At 33.7% G+C, this 18,988-nt stretch overlaps 1 protein-coding gene across 2 annotated transcripts in view; it reads right to left on the bottom strand.

Annotated features, from left to right (window-relative positions):
- The window catches only part of XRCC4 (X-ray repair cross complementing 4), a 255,708-nt gene that overhangs the window by 87,005 nt on the left and 149,715 nt on the right, over positions 1 to 18,988 (bottom strand). For both annotated transcript variants that reach the window (XM_065874517.1, XM_065874516.1), the window contains one exon: positions 5,856 to 6,003. In XM_065874517.1, coding sequence (XP_065730589.1) covers positions 5,856 to 6,003 — 148 coding nt within the window. The remainder of the gene's footprint in view (positions 1 to 5,855; positions 6,004 to 18,988) is intronic.

Below are 18,988 nucleotides of genomic sequence, written 5' to 3'. Positions count from 1 at the left end.
AAAAAGGAAAGACTGAGCTTTTCTGAGTCGAGGAAGATTATATCTTAAACAAATTGTATCAGTGGTGGCTGTGTAGTACCTCACCCCACTCCAAGGAGGTGAAGAAATACTGTGCTAAGATGTGCTGCACCTTTTCCTGCTCTGTGTAGCCACATGGACTATGATAAGATTGTGCAACCTTGGCTAATTAAATCGTGAACTCAACGTAGGGGTGAGTGAGTCCACATGTGCGTGCGGATTCACGTGTTGATTTACAACCTAACACTCATCTAAAATATTGCAGCTACACAACTACTTAATGGGACCATTTAAAGGTTGATTCAGAACACAGAGTTAAAACGTCTTCCTTACAGTTCAAGAAGCAACATCTGTGAAAAGTTATAATTTGATATTATTTTTAAGGTTGTTTGGAACAATGTGTTAGAACTCTGTGTTTTCAGAAGACATCCATCACAAAGAAGACTAAATCATGTCTGTGTGCCTCACACGAGATATGTGAACCTATATATTTTTACTTGCTACCCTGCAGAAAGAAAGACTACATAAAAGTGTCTAAAGACTATACAAGTATCTTTTTGTACTTCTGGCCCAAACTATTTTAATGATTTTATCCTGTAGCTGAGATGATGTTGAACTCCTTCTTTTAGGGCTGTACGAATGTGTTCCGATCACCAGAATTCTCTCAGAAAATGACCCTGCTGCTCCCAGAAGGGCAGCTGGTCGGAAAAGTAGGAGGTTTTCTAAGCAGTAGTATTGTGGGGAGATGGGGAGGTGGGGAGGAAGGTCCTATATACAAACTAACATTTTGTTCTTGAGATACATTTAATGCCTAAAACTCTATAATTATGGTTGAAAGGATCTTATATACTTAAAATCACTAATGTTTGAGAATTTTGAGAGTTCGTATCCCAAACTATGGCCCTAAAGAATGCTATCCCTTGGACTGTCACTAATCCCTTTTTGGGAGGGAGGAAAGCAGACTGCATGACAGTGCTATGCTTGAGTACTTTTGAAAAATGATTAAACAAGTCAAATGAATTATTTACTATGGATTTTTTTAGATCCTTTAACATATAAATCTCCAAGTTTTAGGGGTTGGAGCATAAGGGAGCGTGGTAGCTGTGGTATGCAGCAATTTTTTTCTTTTTTTTTTGAGAGGGAAATTTAGTTTTATTTATTTTTTATTGGAGTACAGTTGCTTTACAATATTGTGTTAGTTTATACTGTACAGCAAAGTGAATCAGCTACACGTATACATATATTCCCTCTTTTTTGGATTTCCTTCTCATTCACAGACTGCATTCTACAGAATTATGTAAAAGGAGATCCTAATAGGTATCCCACAGAGGGTTTCATATTCAAATAAGTTTAGAAATTCCAATTGAATTTAGAAATTGCAATTTCTAAACTTATCTGAATATGAAATCCTCTGTGGGGTACCTATTAAGATCTCCTTTTATATAATTCTGTAGAATGCAGTCTGTGAATGTTATCATAAAGAATAAATTCTGTACTCAATATCATTTAACTTCAATAAACGTCTGAGCTTTCTTGCCCCCCCTATTCAAATCTCGGAGCTAGAGGCATTTTGTTCCACCTATATATTTAGCAGCTCTTTTGACCACAGAAGCTAATGCTTTTTCTAGTCAAGAGTCATTTAAGGAGGAGCTCAGAATTAAGTTAGAGTTGCTTGAGATTTGCGATAACCCTTGTTCCTGCTCCAATAAGAACTTCATATCCCGGTTTTGGTAACTAGGTCTGCATGGTGTAGCCCTGTGTTTGGCTCCTTGTCTTGGTCTCCTGTACAAACATGATTTGGTTGTAACTTGGGTTTGGCTCTCTTCTTGGCCACCTCTCCCAGGGTCTGGAACCTTGATTCTAAGAGAAAGTTTTCATTTATACGTCCCTTGTTCAGATACAAATTTCAGTATCTCTTAAAAAAGTAGTTTGCTTTTGATAAAGAAAATCTACAGAAATGAGAAACAGAACAGCCAAAAGAAGGTAAAGCAGAATTTGCAGGTGGGGAGAAATGAGCTGAAATAGTTGAAGAAGTAACAGACATTAAAGTATTAATTAAATCACTTAAACTGAGCATTTTGTTTATTGGCTGACTTTGTTAACTGGTTGCTAATTTCAACAGACTGGGACATTGATTCAATTTAGACAAATAAGTGAATAATGACTGGATTAATCATTTTGTTAAAATAATCCAACTAGTCTACCTAACCATAATGATTTCATGTCATACCAACAATATGGTATTAATAGACTTTTATTATATTAGCTTTCTGAGGATGTTGAAAGAATTAATAAGAGCTCTTAAATTTAAAAAATTGAAATGAAAATTCTTCCTCAATTATTATGTTATATGATAAAGCATTAAAAATTTAAGCTGGGGGTCTAATAAAGCCCAAATATAGTGTTATTTAATTTAAATACATATTGTGTCATTGTATATATATATATATATTTTTTTTTAATTTACTTTTATTTATTTATTTATTTTTGGCTGCATTGGGTCTTCATTGCTGCGCATGGGCTTTCTCTAGTTGCACAGCAGGGACTACTCTTCGTTGCGGTGCACAGGCTCCTCACTGCAGTGGCTTCTCTTGCTGCAGAGCATGGGCTCTAGGCACATGGGCTTCACTAGTTGTGGCACATGGGCTCAGTAGTTGTGGCGCTCAGGCTTAGCTGCTCCACAGCACGTGGGATCTTTCCGGACCAGGGCTCGAACCTGTGTCCCCTGCATTGGCCGGTGGATTCTTTTTTTTTTTCAATTTTTTTTTTTTTTTTTTGCGGTACGCGGGCCTCTCACTGTTGTGGCCTCTCCCGTTGCGGAGCACAGGCTCCGGACGCGCAGGCTCAGCGACCCTGGCTCATGGGCCTAGCCGCTCCACGGCATGTGGGATCTTCCCGGACCGGGGCACGAACCCGTGTCCCCTCAACCACTGCGCCACCAGGGAAGCCCTGGCAGGCGGATTCTTAACCACTGCGCCACCAGGGAAGTCCATGCCATTATATATTTATAGAAAGTGATTTTACATTGTTTACACTGAGAATTTTACTTGATGATATTAATAAAGTATATAAGGATGAAAATGAGTTCACAGTTTCTGTAGTCTTTGTCAGCTGGTTCATTTTGTTTAATATGCAGAATTAAAAGGACATACCAAACAACTCTACAAATCATAATTTCAAGTAATGTAAGATAGTAAATAGCAAGGAATGTATAGTACATGGTTATGTTGAATAATAACTCTTAGTGTTGATGCTAGTTGACAGACAGGATGAGGGTTCCCCCAGTATAATCATATTGTGTGGATTGGTCACACTGAAATTTTTAATGAATATTTATCAATAGATACCAGATTCAAGGATTTCAGAGCCTTACTAAAAGCAGGAGATCATCAAAGATCTAAAAATATTCCTGAAAAAAACTTATATTTGCCGAAAAAAAAAAGAAAAAGGCAAAATGTCAGTACAGTTCTGCACCCCAGGACTGCTAACACATGCCAATTTAGGCTATTATCCTTGTGAGTACTCTACATAAGTTTCAGTATGTTTTCAATTTTCTAGTTTCCTGTATTTCAAAAGAATGAAAGTTTTACTACTGGGAATCCAAAACTGTATAACATTCAGCAGTTTGAAAGCAGAATTAAAAAATGAAAAAGAAAGGAAGGACGATAGCTTTAGATAATTTTAAATGACTATATCTAAGAAGACACAATAATGACTAAAATATCAGAGATTTCTAGTCAATCTAATATTTTGATAACCCTTAAGAAGAGTCAAAAAGCAATATCAAAAGGTAGGGAAAACAAGAAGAAAAGTCCTCTGCGATGTGAGAACCAGAAATGCTATCATATACATGAGAAAAGGCTGCATTTTTAACAAGAGTCACACAGCCCAGATTGGACTGGCCTCTGAGCAGCCTTCAGCCTCATCGCAATCCTTCCCTTCCTTGCTCCCTCCACTGCCATCACCCTCACACAGTCCACCTCAGCACATGTTTACAGGCTGTTTCCTCTGCCTAAATCTCTGCTCTCTACTCCACTACTGTACTCCTCATATCTATGTAATCGTATGAGTAATGTTTGTCTTCTCTCACATAGACTAAGCTTTATGACATCAGGGACTGTGTCAAGTTTGCTCAGCATGTAAACATATGTTAAAAGAATGATACATGAATGAATGAATGAGGGAAAGCCATAGCTACAATTATTTTGTTCTCAACAAACAACAGTAACTACTGGGCATTTCCTTAGACAATGTGAAATCATGTGGTAGTCATACAATGAATGTAAATTCTACTGAGAGGCTACTGCAGGAGATACAGAGGAAATACCATTGTGAGCGACTGACAGAAATGTTTGAAATCCAGCATATGCTTAGAATTGAAAACAAGTAATGAAGTCAGGCTTCCTAGCTAAATTTAATGGGATATAATGGCTAATAAGCCATGGTAATGCAACTATAAACTCAAAACCCAATGATAAACAGACAACAAAACAATGCCAGTATTAACTGTACAATGCAAACTTTTATGCAAGAAACTTGAAAACTCCCTCCTATCAGGTTCAGTTTCCTGAATGCATGGATTGTGCCTGTCTTGGCATCCTCACTGTCTATAACAGAATCCTAAAACTTCTTGCTCTCAGGATCCCTTTACACTTTCAAAAGTTCTTGAGGACCTCAAGAACTTTTATTCATGTGGACTGTATTTGCCATGTTCAAAATAAAAACTGAGAAAAAACTTAAAATATGTATTAAATGATTAAAAAATAATAATAAACCGAGTATATGATAACATGAATAACATATTCTTTACAAAAATCATTATATTTCCCAAACAAAAAATCTTGTGAGGTCAATGGTTTGCAAATCTGTTGATGGCTGTCTTGAATGAAAACAGTTAGATTCTCATTAGCTTCTGTACTCAAACAGATATGACCTATTCTTTTAATTAAAATATATGAAGAAAATCTGGCCTCACACAGCTATGGAACTGAAGAAGGGATGACCCTGTGGATCATCACAAAGGGCCTTGGGAACCCTCAGATCCTCATTCCATACTTTGAATACCAGTGGTCTGTAATATCATCTGTCACAAGGCTATTGTTCAACTACCATTTGCTAAATTAATGAAAAGTTTAGAGAAAAAGAAATAAAATCTTAGGGTGTATATATATATATATATATATATATATATATATATATATATCACACACACGTACAAATGATTTGTACATACATTTTGGATTCAACTGATAATATTCCGTATAAATGCAGACTGTTTTACTGCAATGAAATGTTAGTTATCCCAACACCTCAACATATGACAACTAAATTGGGATGTATACTGAAGGAGGGCAGTCTGAAGCAAAAAGTGAAAAACAGTGAAAATACAGTTTATAATTCCAAAATCTAATAGAAATAAATAGATTACTACAAAGAGACATTTTACTTGAAAAGATACCAAGCATAATCAAATCAAGTGGCTACGCTGAATGTTCTATGAGTCTCTTTAAAGCAGTAAATTCGATCGAAGTTCTTTACTGAACACAAGCTGGATTCTAATGTTTTTAGTATCCTACATGCCATTTCTAATTAATCCATAAAAACCACAAGAAAAAAAATTTACTTATATTTTTAGCACTTCCACTTTAAATATTAATAGGAATTAACCAAAAACCAGAGAAAATAAATTGATTCAAACATTTCACAATTTCCAAAATCATAATTTTTGTTCTTAAAAATAGCTGTAAGTAAATTCAGAAATAAAAATATAATTTTAAGATTATATATTAGATTTTTAAATGTCATCTCACTATTTGACAAAGAATAAAATGACTTACTTTTCCTTTTCTTGAAGCCGATGCTCCTGAGAAGCCATTTTAGGCTCTGTTCCAAGATTTTTTTGCATCCGCTGCCTCCTCTTTCTAGTTGGTGCAATATCAGTGACATCAGGACTTGAAATAATGGAATCATCTCTTCTTACAGTAGCTAAAATAAAATCACATATAAATGTGACCCAACAAAATTATGCATATAATTTTTGAGCACAGTATCAACATTGAAATATAGCAAAATTATTTTTTTTATTTATTCAGATTTGGTGAAGTGAGCTAGTTAGATAGTATATAATACTTTAATACCAATATAAAATCTGAAATATATTGTACACACGGAACAACTTGATCAAAATGGTCTTTGCCTATCTTGAGCAACAACCTTCTCAAATGCATAGATAAAACTGAATTAGAGGCACCTCTAAAAGGTGTTTGGTGGGGGGGATGCTGCTATGGGAATAATGAATCAAACTGACAGCAAAACAGTAATTGTTAGCAGGAATGGGGACTTCTAGTGATCCAGAGATAATTTTCATAAACTTTTTAGCCAACTGTAGGGAATAAGCACAAGAAAAATGTAAGAAAATACTATCAGATGTCTCTAATGTGGCTAAACCATTAAATTACCCTGAAAAATGTTTGATACACATGAAACAGAAGCAACAACAGAAACAGGCTTGATTTATATTCCTTTATTCTCTATGAAAAACTTAATTGCCAAGAGCTTTAGGAGAGTTCAGAATATTCATTGTTCCATCCAATACACAGTATATTCTCTATAACACATGTTTCTGTAAAAGAGAAGAGTTCCTTTGCTATTGGTAAATCATGAACAATATCAGTATAATTTGGACTCTGGATGTCCTGTTGGTTCATATGATTTTTTTCCAGCTTGTTAATGTTTAAAAGTGATCGGGGCAAGCTTTCACCCCAATTAAAGAGAAAACCGTAGCAATGTATAAAGGCCTTAAAAAGTGGAGATGAGTGTCTAAAAATCCTATACAAGTCCATCCCGTTAGCACAAACAGAGGCTGGTTTAGTGGAGTCAAGAACCCTATACTTTTCAAAAGTTAAGCTCTCTGCTGAAGCTGCAATTATACCTGAAGAGCTGTGAAGACATTTCTCTCTGTATCTCAAATCAGATGTTTAATTTTGATGAAACTAGTGCAATCAAATGCATTCAATACCTCCTATCTCCTCCGTTTAAGAGGAAGTATGATGATGCAAAGGGTTGCCGACTGTGACGCTTGGTGCAAATGTTGTTAGAGATTTAATGGAGTTAATGTTTTGATTAGGATTGTAACTGGAGAACTAACAACAACAATGCAAAGCTGCATAGACTTTAAGTGCTCTGCCCAAAACTTAGCTTTTTTTTCCCCATAAGCTCTATTAATTTTAGTGTGCTAATTTGCAGAGTGAGTAGTTGTTCAGGCACAAATGTATCACATTCTAGAAGAAAAGTCTGCATTTTGAGTTCTCATTCTGTGCAGTCCAGGCTTCTCTGAGTGACCTGACATCACTTGGACACTACTGACCACTCTCTTGAAATGCTTCTTTTGATTTCTTTTTCCTGGAAATAACTACCATTTTTGATAATGTATGTGCTGGACATTTTGCTATGGGTTTTATAAATATTATCTTATTAATCTTTAACCTTGTGAAGTACTTACTAACTTCATTTTACTTATGAGGAAACCAAGACTTTAGAGAGGTTAAGTAACTTGCCCAAATCACACAGCTTTTGCTTTTATATTTTATCATTATGACAATTAAAAAATATTTCTGCCTGGTAGGCAAATTACTTATTGATAAAATATTAATTGAATGTTCATCAAAGCATATTTTACTTTCCAAAGCTGCTTAAGTTATTAAGACATGTATGTTCCATTAGATTTCTTATACATTATTTTATTAACCTCTAAAAATGTATTGGGAGTAGAGAAAGGTAAATAAAGAGGGTTTTTTTCTCTGAACGTATTCCAGCTGAATGATTTCCTGATTTTTATTAAGCTATGAGGTGAGTAAGGAAGATAATTCTGATTTCTTACCCAGTCAGCTCTTACACGGGGTTTACTCAATCACATAAGCAATCAACAAAGTACAATCTTGTCTATGAATAAAACTAGCAAAATTATCAGAGTTAGAGGATGCTTCAACTGTAGATAGACTTGTAAAATGGAGAAAGATTGCATTTAATGACATGTTGGACATTTATGAGGGAAGAATGTTAAGTTTAAATTAAAAGGTAAGGTGAACTTTTAAAAAATAAAGTTACATAAAAGTTCTGCCATTCATTTCAAAACTCCAGATAACAACTTACGCGTTGGCACCCAACAGGATATTTTATACATCAAATGGTTATATTATTTGTTATAATGCCTAGAATTTACTTTAAAATGCAATGTGATAAAGGTGTGTATTAGTAAGAGTGTGGCATCTACTCAAGAATTACGGACCAGGAGTAGTTTTCTGGGATTCTAATAATAAAGTCTATATACTTGAGGGGGCTACTAGAGGCACTTATTTTATTTGCATCTCAATAACTGATGATTTACTAATTAGTATACTGAATGACAAAAATGTGTATCTATTGGTGAAAACAAGGTATGAAAATATGCATGATGAATATTGCATATGAGCTCTCATGAGTAAAATTAAAGGTATTTAAGATACAAAAATTGGCTAAAGTATTTTAGAGATACTCCCCACCATTTTATGAACAGGCTATAAGAATCCAATGAGGTCTGTTTACTCTTAGAGACGATGCCCTGTGCTAAATCTTCAAGTAGTTCTGTGTCTAGTTGTGAACTCTGGATGATTACTGCTGCCTGATGTCAGGAAAAATTGCCATTCCTACCTCAGGAATCTTTATATTTGTCAAAGGTGAACATTTTATATGAGGGGGTGACTGGAACACCTAAAAGGACACACAGCTGGAACTTCTTCAAGCTTATAAAACAAGTTCATGAATTATTTTGTCTTTACTTGTTAGTAAATATTTAGCTGATAATTGTATATGTGGGAAAACCTAATCTGATAATTTATTATTATTCCTACAGTTTAAACTTCTTGGTGGCTACCATTATGTACCACAAAGAACTTAAGAGTTTTATATAACCAAGAGTTTCACGTCAGTTTACTGCACCATTTTTATTCCTTTCTCTTTACAGTTACAGTGTAGCTCTCTGTAACACTGCCATAAGGAAAAATGACTACCATATAAGCTTAATTACTGGTTAAACCAAATATATCTTTTCTGGTTTGTGTTTGCACCATGAGAAACAGTTTTCCCTTCAGTTTACTACATACATGCAATAGCGAATCATATTGTAATAGATTCACTTAATATATATGTCTTTAACATGAAGTTTTGATAATAATTATATAGCCTTTTAAAAAAGGAAAACATTCCATCCTATCCTTTCCTCTTCACACTGCAATGCCAGTAACCAGGAAAATGAGGTGCTACTCCAAACATCTGGTACCTACGTGTTAAATTGCTCAGCTCGAGCGTTCCTCAAATTTCAAGCCATCCCACCTCTATCCACTACTTCTGCTGATGTTTGGTCCTCACATTCCATTTGGTCTCAAGGCTGTATACTTTATGTCTATTCTGACTCTGGATACCTTGAACAATGATTCTGGATCTTGAAACAAGCAAAGCTGTTTTATATACAAAAGAAGAGATCTGAACTATATCTACACAAAGCCAAATATGGAACTTCCAAAATGTCTATATTATTCATAACCCTAGATATTTTTAATGGTGACAAAGTTTTCACTTTCAAGTTTTATATGCCATTTTTAAGGAAAAAAATCAATTCATATTAAGTTTACCAGGTAATACATATTCATTTTAGCTGTGAGGAAGAGTTTGAATATAGTTGGAAAGAATAACAAATGTTCAAAGGGTAATGAGAAGGAGTGTGGCGTGTTTGGAGGAGTGTTCAGGAGAGAAAAAGATGCAGGAAATGAGACTGGATAAGTATGGGCAGCAGGTAAAGAGAGGAAGGAAAAAGAAGATAGAGAGACATGTTAAATAAATTTGCAAGCTTTCAAATCCAGGCAGAAGAGTATGAATCTGATATTGACAGGGGAGATTTCTTCTGAGATTCCACAACCAGAATTCTCAGTTTTTAATATTATCATCAGTCTCTTTGTCATAACAATGTGTCTTTCACCATTTCCAGGAAATTAAAAAAAGAAAAGAAAAGAGAAGAGAAGAAAATAAAAGAAAGGAAAAGAAAAGAAAAAACTATTGCCAATTAACTTACTATAGCTGAAATACTGATTGGCAGAGCTGTGGGATGAATTTCAAGTTCTAATTAGCTTCACTGCATCTAGAAAATGGGGAATCTTTACACAAGCCTTGTTATTGTAAAAGGAGGCTCCACAGAAAGCCACACTTCTTCTCATCTGACAGAAGAACTGTAGGAGTTTGGCAGCAGTGGTTCAGACACGAGAGGGGCAGAGTGTTGGCCTTCCTGGGTGCTCTCAATGTTGAAGTGAAATGACACTGCTGGCTAAACTGCCTAAGCCCCATGAGTTGACTACCTGGTAAACTTAAGTCTCTGATGATTAAACACCTAAATATTGATATTTTAAAAAATCATTTTTCAGATTTATAATTAATTTTATTAGGAATTCTTTATTATCTCGTATCTATGGATTTTTTTTCCTTCTTCATAATATACATATCTTCATATACACAAAGAGTCTATGGAACTGTAATGGAGATTGTCACCATTCTCCTTCTGGTCCCCCGCCAAACATATACACCTATCTCCAGCCCCTGAACCCACCTCCCTCCCACACAAAAAAATTAATGTCCTGAGACATGTTATTCATGGCAATGGCTCCTTAGCTCTTAAATTACTGAATGAAGAAGGCTCTGATCTTCAGGTCCTTAGACCAGAAAAAAAATGTATGCTATTTACAACATGCCATATCCAAACAAAAAACTTTGAGTGGTTCCCCATCACCTATAAAATAAGGTCCTAAGATCCTAGTCCTACATTCAAATCTCCCTACAATATGACCCTCACCTGCCTCTCTGACCATACCTCCCACAAACCTTCTACCATAGAATATAAACTATTCCAAGTGCTCCAGGCTTCCTACATCTTCCTTTTTTGTTCCTTATTTTCCTTGTCTTGAATGTCTTCCAATCAGCACAGCCCATTTCAGTCACCCCTAGTAGTTCCAATCCATAGCAATCTCTCCTTTCTCTATAGGGCTTATAGTTTGAACCACTCATTTTCCACATACTATCTTGTATTGTTATTCTTTTTATATATATCTCCTATTTCCCAAATAGATTATGAACATCCAACAGCTAGAGGCCATGCCTTATAGTTTGCTATATTCCTAATGTATTACCCAATAGTGTTATACATGAGAAATGTGATGACTTGAACTCTTATTTTGAAATGTGTATCTTATTTTTTTAATCAAAACTTATTTACTTATGGACCTCAGAAGAAGTATAGGGAAAAATCCAATCAGAAGACCTGCGTTGGGATCTTTATTTCTGCCATTTATCTTTGATGTATTACAGAATCTCTAAGTTCCTCTGTGAAAAAATGTATATTAACCATGATTACATGGGATAATATAAACTGTTTTAAAAATCATAGTGTCAGAAATATTTGATATTGTCAGAAATATTTGATATTTTCAGAAATATTTGATATCAGCAATAAGTATTATTAACAAAATGTGTGTGTCCTTACAAAAGATCAAACTGAGATTCATTTTTTTTAAATTTTAAATGTTTATTATTATTATTTTCTATTATATAAGTTTCAGGTATATAGCGTTATAATTCAACACCTGTATACTGAGATTCATTTAGGTGAATCTGAAGAACTTTCAGGCTATCTTCTATAGCTTCTTAGGCACATAAAAATTAAAGTTAAAAAATTAAGATAAATTCATGGTTTCCCAAATTCAAAATAACCCAACTGTCACAGAACTATCATCTGTTATGAATATAGATCAGCCAGTCTGCTGTGGCTGTTTTTTCCTATTTTATTCATTTCATAAATGTTTATTAAGTGTTAGAATCAATAAGTCATTGTGTTTTCTTTTGAAAGATGTAAAATATTGAGGGGAAAAACCAAAATCCAAACCTTAAAATACTACCCTAAGTAAATCTGAAACTTCAAAAAACATACTCTTTCTTTCACCAAGGAAAATAACCAACCAATGTGCCTCTGTAGTTTGTCTTACTGACAGGTATAAAGATAAGCAAAAAAAGCTTAGATAAGGTTAGTCACACCATACTTCAATAAGCAGTATCTTAAAGTGACTTATCTTGAGGTAGTAAATTTCTAATCTGACCAAACAAGCAAACATTATTTTTCCCTCACTGCTCGTCAAACAGCCCTTTTCTAAATCTGTAATCAGTTTCTACCCAGCTTTCACAATCTAACCTGAATAACTGATGACCATCTTACACGGAAGGTCAATGGTCTAACCTATTATTAGCAATCACCAAATAAACTGATAATTAACATCGCACTAAACACTTAAAAGTGTATGTATGTGTGCACATCCATGTGCATACACTTTTCCAAAAGTCAGGCTCCTCTTTTAGCCAGCACAGATGGGAGTCAGACTTAATGACAAATACTTACTGACACTGGGGTAACCCAAAAGGTCATCTTTGGAAATCCAATACTTTCAATGTCAGAGGCAGGGTGGGCCACTAAAGATAAAATACAGGCTTCAGAAGTGTTCACAGTGCAGAAAAAATGTAAGTTGAATATACTAAGTTTTGTTCCATATTTACAAAACAATCCACTTAAAAATATATTTCTAAGAATTCTAATATCAAATGAACTCAGTTCTTGAAATCTTAAGGATTCATTTATTCTTTCACTTATTCAACAAATATTTATTGAGTAGTTTCTATGTGTCAGGCACTATCCCAAAGACACCATCACCATGTACTCAAAAAGTGTATAATTGAAGGGCAGAAAGACACAACTATTTTTGCAAGAAAACTATAACTTACACAAGCAATTATAAAGGCACGGACTTGAAAGTTCTAAGGTAGGCAGAACTTTCCAGCCTTTTACTATTTTTTTCCAAATTAATCTGTGAAGCTTTAATTCCTCTTTTTTCATTATGAAACACCAATTATAACTTGATTTCTTATTCCGGGTTTTTGGTGGTTTTTTTTTTTTCTTGTATGGGTATTTCTTTTGAAAGCATAATTGTTAGTATCAGCCAGCTCTGAAGTAGGTTTCCCAAAGGAGAAAATTAAAAGACTAGCTTACTCTGAGCAACCTGATAAGAAAAGACTGGGTTTCAAAATTAAGTTTTAAGGATGTTCCAAAATGAACTCGAACAACATATCTGAACTGAAACTGTAAAATTACCTTTATAGGTGGTCCTTCATAAGTCCCCACAACATCCTTAGTAGATTTCATCATACTTTTAATAATTTATCTAATATTTATAAAACTCCATGAAGGCAGGGGCTGAGCTTGTCTAATTCACTGTTGGTATAAGACGGATGAGCATGGTCTCTAATACATAATAATTCCTCAATAAATATTAGTTGATAGGCATAAATTCTAAAATACGAATAGAGTTAATAATAACTTTAAAAATATTATTTTAAATCTACATAAAATATTACACTATCAATTAGCTATGCCTGCTGCTGCCAGTCCAGTTAACATTAAGAAAATAAAAATATTAGTAGGGAAAAGCAGTTTATGAAAGAGCAACATTAGCCTTCAATTTATATTATTTTATGAATCAAAATGACAAACACTGGAAAGTCATTTTAATGGTTAATAAGCTTTCAGAAAACAAAACCACAATTTTTCAGCTTTCACCTTTATGAAGGTGAATTTTTCAGCTTTATGAAGGGGTCTCTGCCTATGACCTACATCATGCAATGTTTGGAGCCAACATAAAGCTTTCATTGTTGTACATGAGTCAGGTATGGACTTCTGTCAACTTAAGACATTTTTTTCCAGCATTTTCTTAATAGATTTAAAGCTTTTTAAAATTGTCATCCTCTTTTATGTTGGCCAACTTTTAATAAAACCTGGACATTTTACATAGCTTCAAGAGGATTTTATTGAACTAGTATAACTGAAAAAAATGGACAAAAATAAGTGAAATACAAAAACTAATGAAATGATACAGGGAATCTTCCAGTTTGTTTCTATTTTAATAATGTGTTACCATTATATTATCTTCAGTGACTCTAGGTGAACTGGTTAGAATTAGGACAAGATCACTAGTGTAACTAGAAAGTCAAAATAAAAAATGTTGACATTTTCTCTCTATTAATACCAACTTAATTTGCCTATTTCTGAGTAATTATTTGACTCTTTACAGTCATTATGAGTCAGAATGGAACTCAAAACCTTACCCTTGCCATTCCTGTTTCTGCTGAATCTGTACTCATCCTGAAAAATCATTCTTATACAATACTCGTAAGATATTTTTACTAAACTATTAGAGTTAGCATCAAAGCTGATATCCAAAAAAAGTAAGGTTTTTTTTTATGTTTCTATTGAATCAGTACCTGAACCAGAAGTTTTAAACAAACATTTTGTGCTGAGTCCACTCTAAGACAATAACATCAGCTTTTACTCAAATGATTTATGAACTCATTAAATTTACCTCTTTTTCCTCTGCTGGTGAACGGGGTAGGTAAGAGTCATTAACCTGGAGCACAAACCCTTTCTTTGAATATTCACAGGGGTAAGAAGAAGAACTTGACTGTGGTTCTGTGACATGACAGACTTTCCCACTTCATTTTGCCAGTATTTGCTTAATCTTAGATTTAGAATAACTTTGATACATTAAGAAAAAGTGCCTTATTTGCACTTATTTAAACTCCTTTACAATAAGGTAAATGCCTCTCTGGTATCACTTAGCCAGTTTGGAGTAGTTGTATGAAGAAGCAAATATGAAGTTAAATTTCTGAGGTGTCCCTTGACAACTGTGGGATGCTTTTCAAAAGGGAGATCCCCAGATCTGTGGTGCTAGGCATGTTATGCCAACTATCTTTCAAACCAAATGTGATTAAAGTAATACTTTCACTAAGAAGGATTAAGAAAAAATATGTGCCAAATGGTCAAATAACTAAGATAACGTTCACACGGAATTAGCAAAATACTTCACAAGGATCCTAAACCTGACTCTGTTAATCAACGTCTTAATGATTTAGTGTAAATCCCGTAATAATTCTGTGAAGGTTTTTATTTTTAATCCACAAAATCAGGTGTGGAGAAGTTAGACCAAATAGTTATTTCTGGTGGGAAAAAAAATGCCCTGATTCTACAATTTAAGTTGTTATGCTTTTTAAAAATGATTACCTTAATATTATTTGGTAAGAAAAAGAAATGTGCTTTCAGACCATTTTGAAGCACTTTTAAGTTAGTTTGGGGTTAAATGTTTTAACCAAATGAGAAAGTTTTTCTTCAGAAATTTCATTTCCAAACATTTTACCCTGTTTCATAATGCTTATGGAGTTTTAATTTTTCAATAAAAACCCTGTAAAGTGTTTATTTTTAAACAAATAATTTGTATATTCTTTCATCTTAATACTCAAAAGTAAACAAATAAGAGCAAACAATATTTTAGGCATTGATTTGACAAAGAGAATAATACTTCAGAAATTTATTAGTTTATTATGAATCTATACTCCTCACATTAGAATGTATACTCTTCACATGTTTATGAAGTTTGTCTTGCAATCATTTTCAACATGTTGCTCAGTAATGTGCAGTCTCAGGACAAAGCCTCATAATGCCATTATCCCTACAACTTGCCCAATAGCCAAACGATCATTCTTGATGCCTTCCAAAACTTCATCTTACACATCCAATCAGCACCTCCTAAAAAGTTCTTAAATTGTCTAATAATTCTCTGCATTCCCAGTACGTCTATAATCTCTTACCTAGATTATTGCTATAGCTTATAAATGGCCAAAGCAATTACACTTCATTCCCTACAAAACATCTAGGAGAATTAATTGTTCTAAAAATACAAATTTGATCAAGTCATGTAATCTTCTACTGCCTTGAAGACAAAGATAAAATTCCTAATAAACTTTATTGTCTCCTACTTTTCCTGATTCAGCTTACTTTTACAGCCTTATTGAATTTTGTTTGATGTTCCATTCTACCTCTCTCTCTACTCCTGAATTCTGCACATGTGATCTTCTTCTAGGAATAGTGTTCCACCATCTACCACCCACTGGCTAACTCACACCCATCCTTGATATCTCAGTACAGATATTACTCTGTCAGGAGGCCTTAGAAGTGTCAATTAGATATCCCTTCTCTGTGCCTTCATAGTACGTTTTACTCCTTCTATCACTGCAGTATAGAAGAGTGGTTAAGGTCACAGATGAAGGAAAATAGAGAAAAACTGTTTTGGGTTTTCCTAAGGAGAAGTACATAAAGTGGGGTTAAATTTTATTGTAAAGTCAGTGAATAAGGCAAACAATCACAATTAAGCAAAACTACCATTGAAAATTCCTTACATTGTCCAATAAGTACAATAATACACAGTATATATAACTCTGTATGGTAATGTTCATGCAAAACTACTTAATGAATACCATAGTACATAGTTCCATAGAGAAATTACATTCAGAAAGAAAATTACCCCAGGTTTTCAATAATCTAAACACATCATCAATACAGAAAGATTCAATTCCTAGTTATTCTAGTTTAATGTCATTATCTTAACCTTCTATGAAAGGTGTATCAGTTCCTCTGATGCTTCCTTATTCAGATTTCTTTATGGTTCCAAATTAATTTTTCATTGTTTTCTTTCCTGGGTCACATTATCACCTTATTTGCTTGGCTACCTAAATCAGTAATTACTGTTTCCTTGTCAATAGCCCCAAACTTTAAAGTTAGTCATACTTGTTCCTAGGTTTTTCACAATGGTATTTACTCTTGTCAGGCTTAATTATATCCACTACTGTAGACATATACTTGTTAAGTAGAATAGCAGGCAGGCAGCAGAACTATTTAAAAATGTGATTTTCTTCATTTGTAAAATCTATATTTATCTAGAAAATTTAGTTAAATAAGGTTAAACTAAGTATATATATGATGCCACTTCACTATAATTCATAAATGACTAGTCCAAATTTCAATCTCTCAAGGTATTTTAATCATGAAATGGGAAGTAGGGACATCATACCACAGTGGGCCTCACAGAGTTATGCGTCTTACTCTCCCTGAACTTCATAAAACAAGCTTTTGCACAGATGCACTTACCATAATGTTTAGTCAAAAATGAAAATGGACAAACTGTTACTATGAAGAGCTAGAAATTTTTAGGCATTATAATTTTGTATAAAATGAAAAAAATGATAAAACTACCAATATAAGTGATGTCTTTCCAATGATGTAACTGCTGTGTATCCCCACATTTTTTATGTTTATAATTAATCCATAATAAATTGACATTTAGGAAAATAGTTCATCATGTTGCCTGGTATGTTGTAGGTGCTCAAAGTATCATTGTTGAATGAAAATATCACCAAGGAAAATACTGAAGATTTTATAAATAGACTCTAAAAGAGAGCAAACCTTTTGTAGTTAAAGATAAACAAAGACAGCAAAATAAGCCATTACAGAATATTGAGTAGAGTTCCCTGTGCTGTATGGGAAAAGAATCTAAAAAAGAGTGGATATATGCATAACTGATTCACTTTTCCATACACCTGAAACTAACACAGCATTGTAAATCAACTATACTCCAATAAAAATAATTTTAAAAAATAACATAAAAGTTTGACTGATTTGTTTATCCATAAACGTAACTTCTAAAAAAAAAGCCTGTAATATTCATTATAAAGCAAACATTGAATTCAAAACCTAATGCATTAAACTACGGTTGGCATTTAATGCCCTTGTGGAGAATATTCTAACCTTGTACAAAAGAGTATATTATTTGTAAATAATGGTTACCAGACATCTTAGCCAAGAAACACAGTTACAGAGGGAAGTTACCATAACACAGCCGGGAAAGTACAGAAGCAGAAAAAAAGTCTACTTGTGTTGGTGTTTATTCAGATAGATAAATGTATCCATATCTATATAAATACATATAGATTATACATAAATTAGAAAACCAAAAACTGTAAATGCCCTAAATAAAAGTGAGAAGTATTATGCCTAACCAAGGCCAAAGATAAAAAAAAAAATAACTGGGCAGAAACTTAGACAAATAACTTGATAGAGAAAATATAGAAACACGAGGGTGAAAAAAAATGGAGACTTTCAAGAATGAGTATTCAACGGGCAGTAACACATTTCTTGTTGGTCACATGATTATTGTAGATGACTATACAAAGAGGTTTAAACTCACTGTCTAAATAATTGCCATTGGATTTATTTTACCAATTCAAAGAGCAGAGGAAAAAAAGGTAAATTTAATGAGTTCATAAATCATTTGAGTAAAAGCTGATGTTACTGTCTTAGAGTGGACTCAGCACAAAATGGTTGTTTAAACTTCTGGTTCAGGTACTGATTCAACAGAAACATAAAAAAAAATACTTACTTTTTTTGGATATCATCTTTAATGCCAATTCTAATAGTTTAGTAAAAGTATCTTAGAGTATTGTATAAGAATGATTTTTCAGGATGAGTACAGATTCAGCAGAACAGGAATGGCAAGGGTAAGGTTTTGAGTTCCATCCTGACTCATCATGACTGAAAAGAGTCAAATAATTACTCAGAAGTAGGCAAATTAAGTTGGTATTAATAGAGAGAAAATGTCAACATTTTTTTATTCAGTAACCTTAATGTGTCCCCCTGCCCACAGTCATCCCTCTAGTGGGAATATTTCTCAGAATTAATGTAGTTTTAAGTCTGAATATTCCCACGCTTTTTTGTTTTATGTTTTTCTGGTATGTAGAACATACAAAAGAGTCCACCATAAAAGAATCCATAAATGAATTGGGAAACAACTCTATTTTAACATTCTGAAGATCTTAAACATATGAAGCTTGTGTTTTCCGAAACTTGTAGTTCTAAAACTCTATAGACTACGTCCCCAACTTCCCTACTAAAACCTATTAACATATTGAGGAACTGGTGTTCTTTACAACATATTCGGAATGATATTATTGGAAGATTCCTATA

Source organism: Phocoena phocoena, chromosome 3, assembly GCF_963924675.1.
Source record: "Phocoena phocoena chromosome 3, mPhoPho1.1, whole genome shotgun sequence".
NCBI classification, from domain to species: Eukaryota; Metazoa; Chordata; class Mammalia; order Artiodactyla; family Phocoenidae; genus Phocoena; species Phocoena phocoena.
The sequence above is the reverse complement of the archived record's forward strand: the minus strand, read 5'-3'. Positions and strand labels throughout refer to the sequence as shown.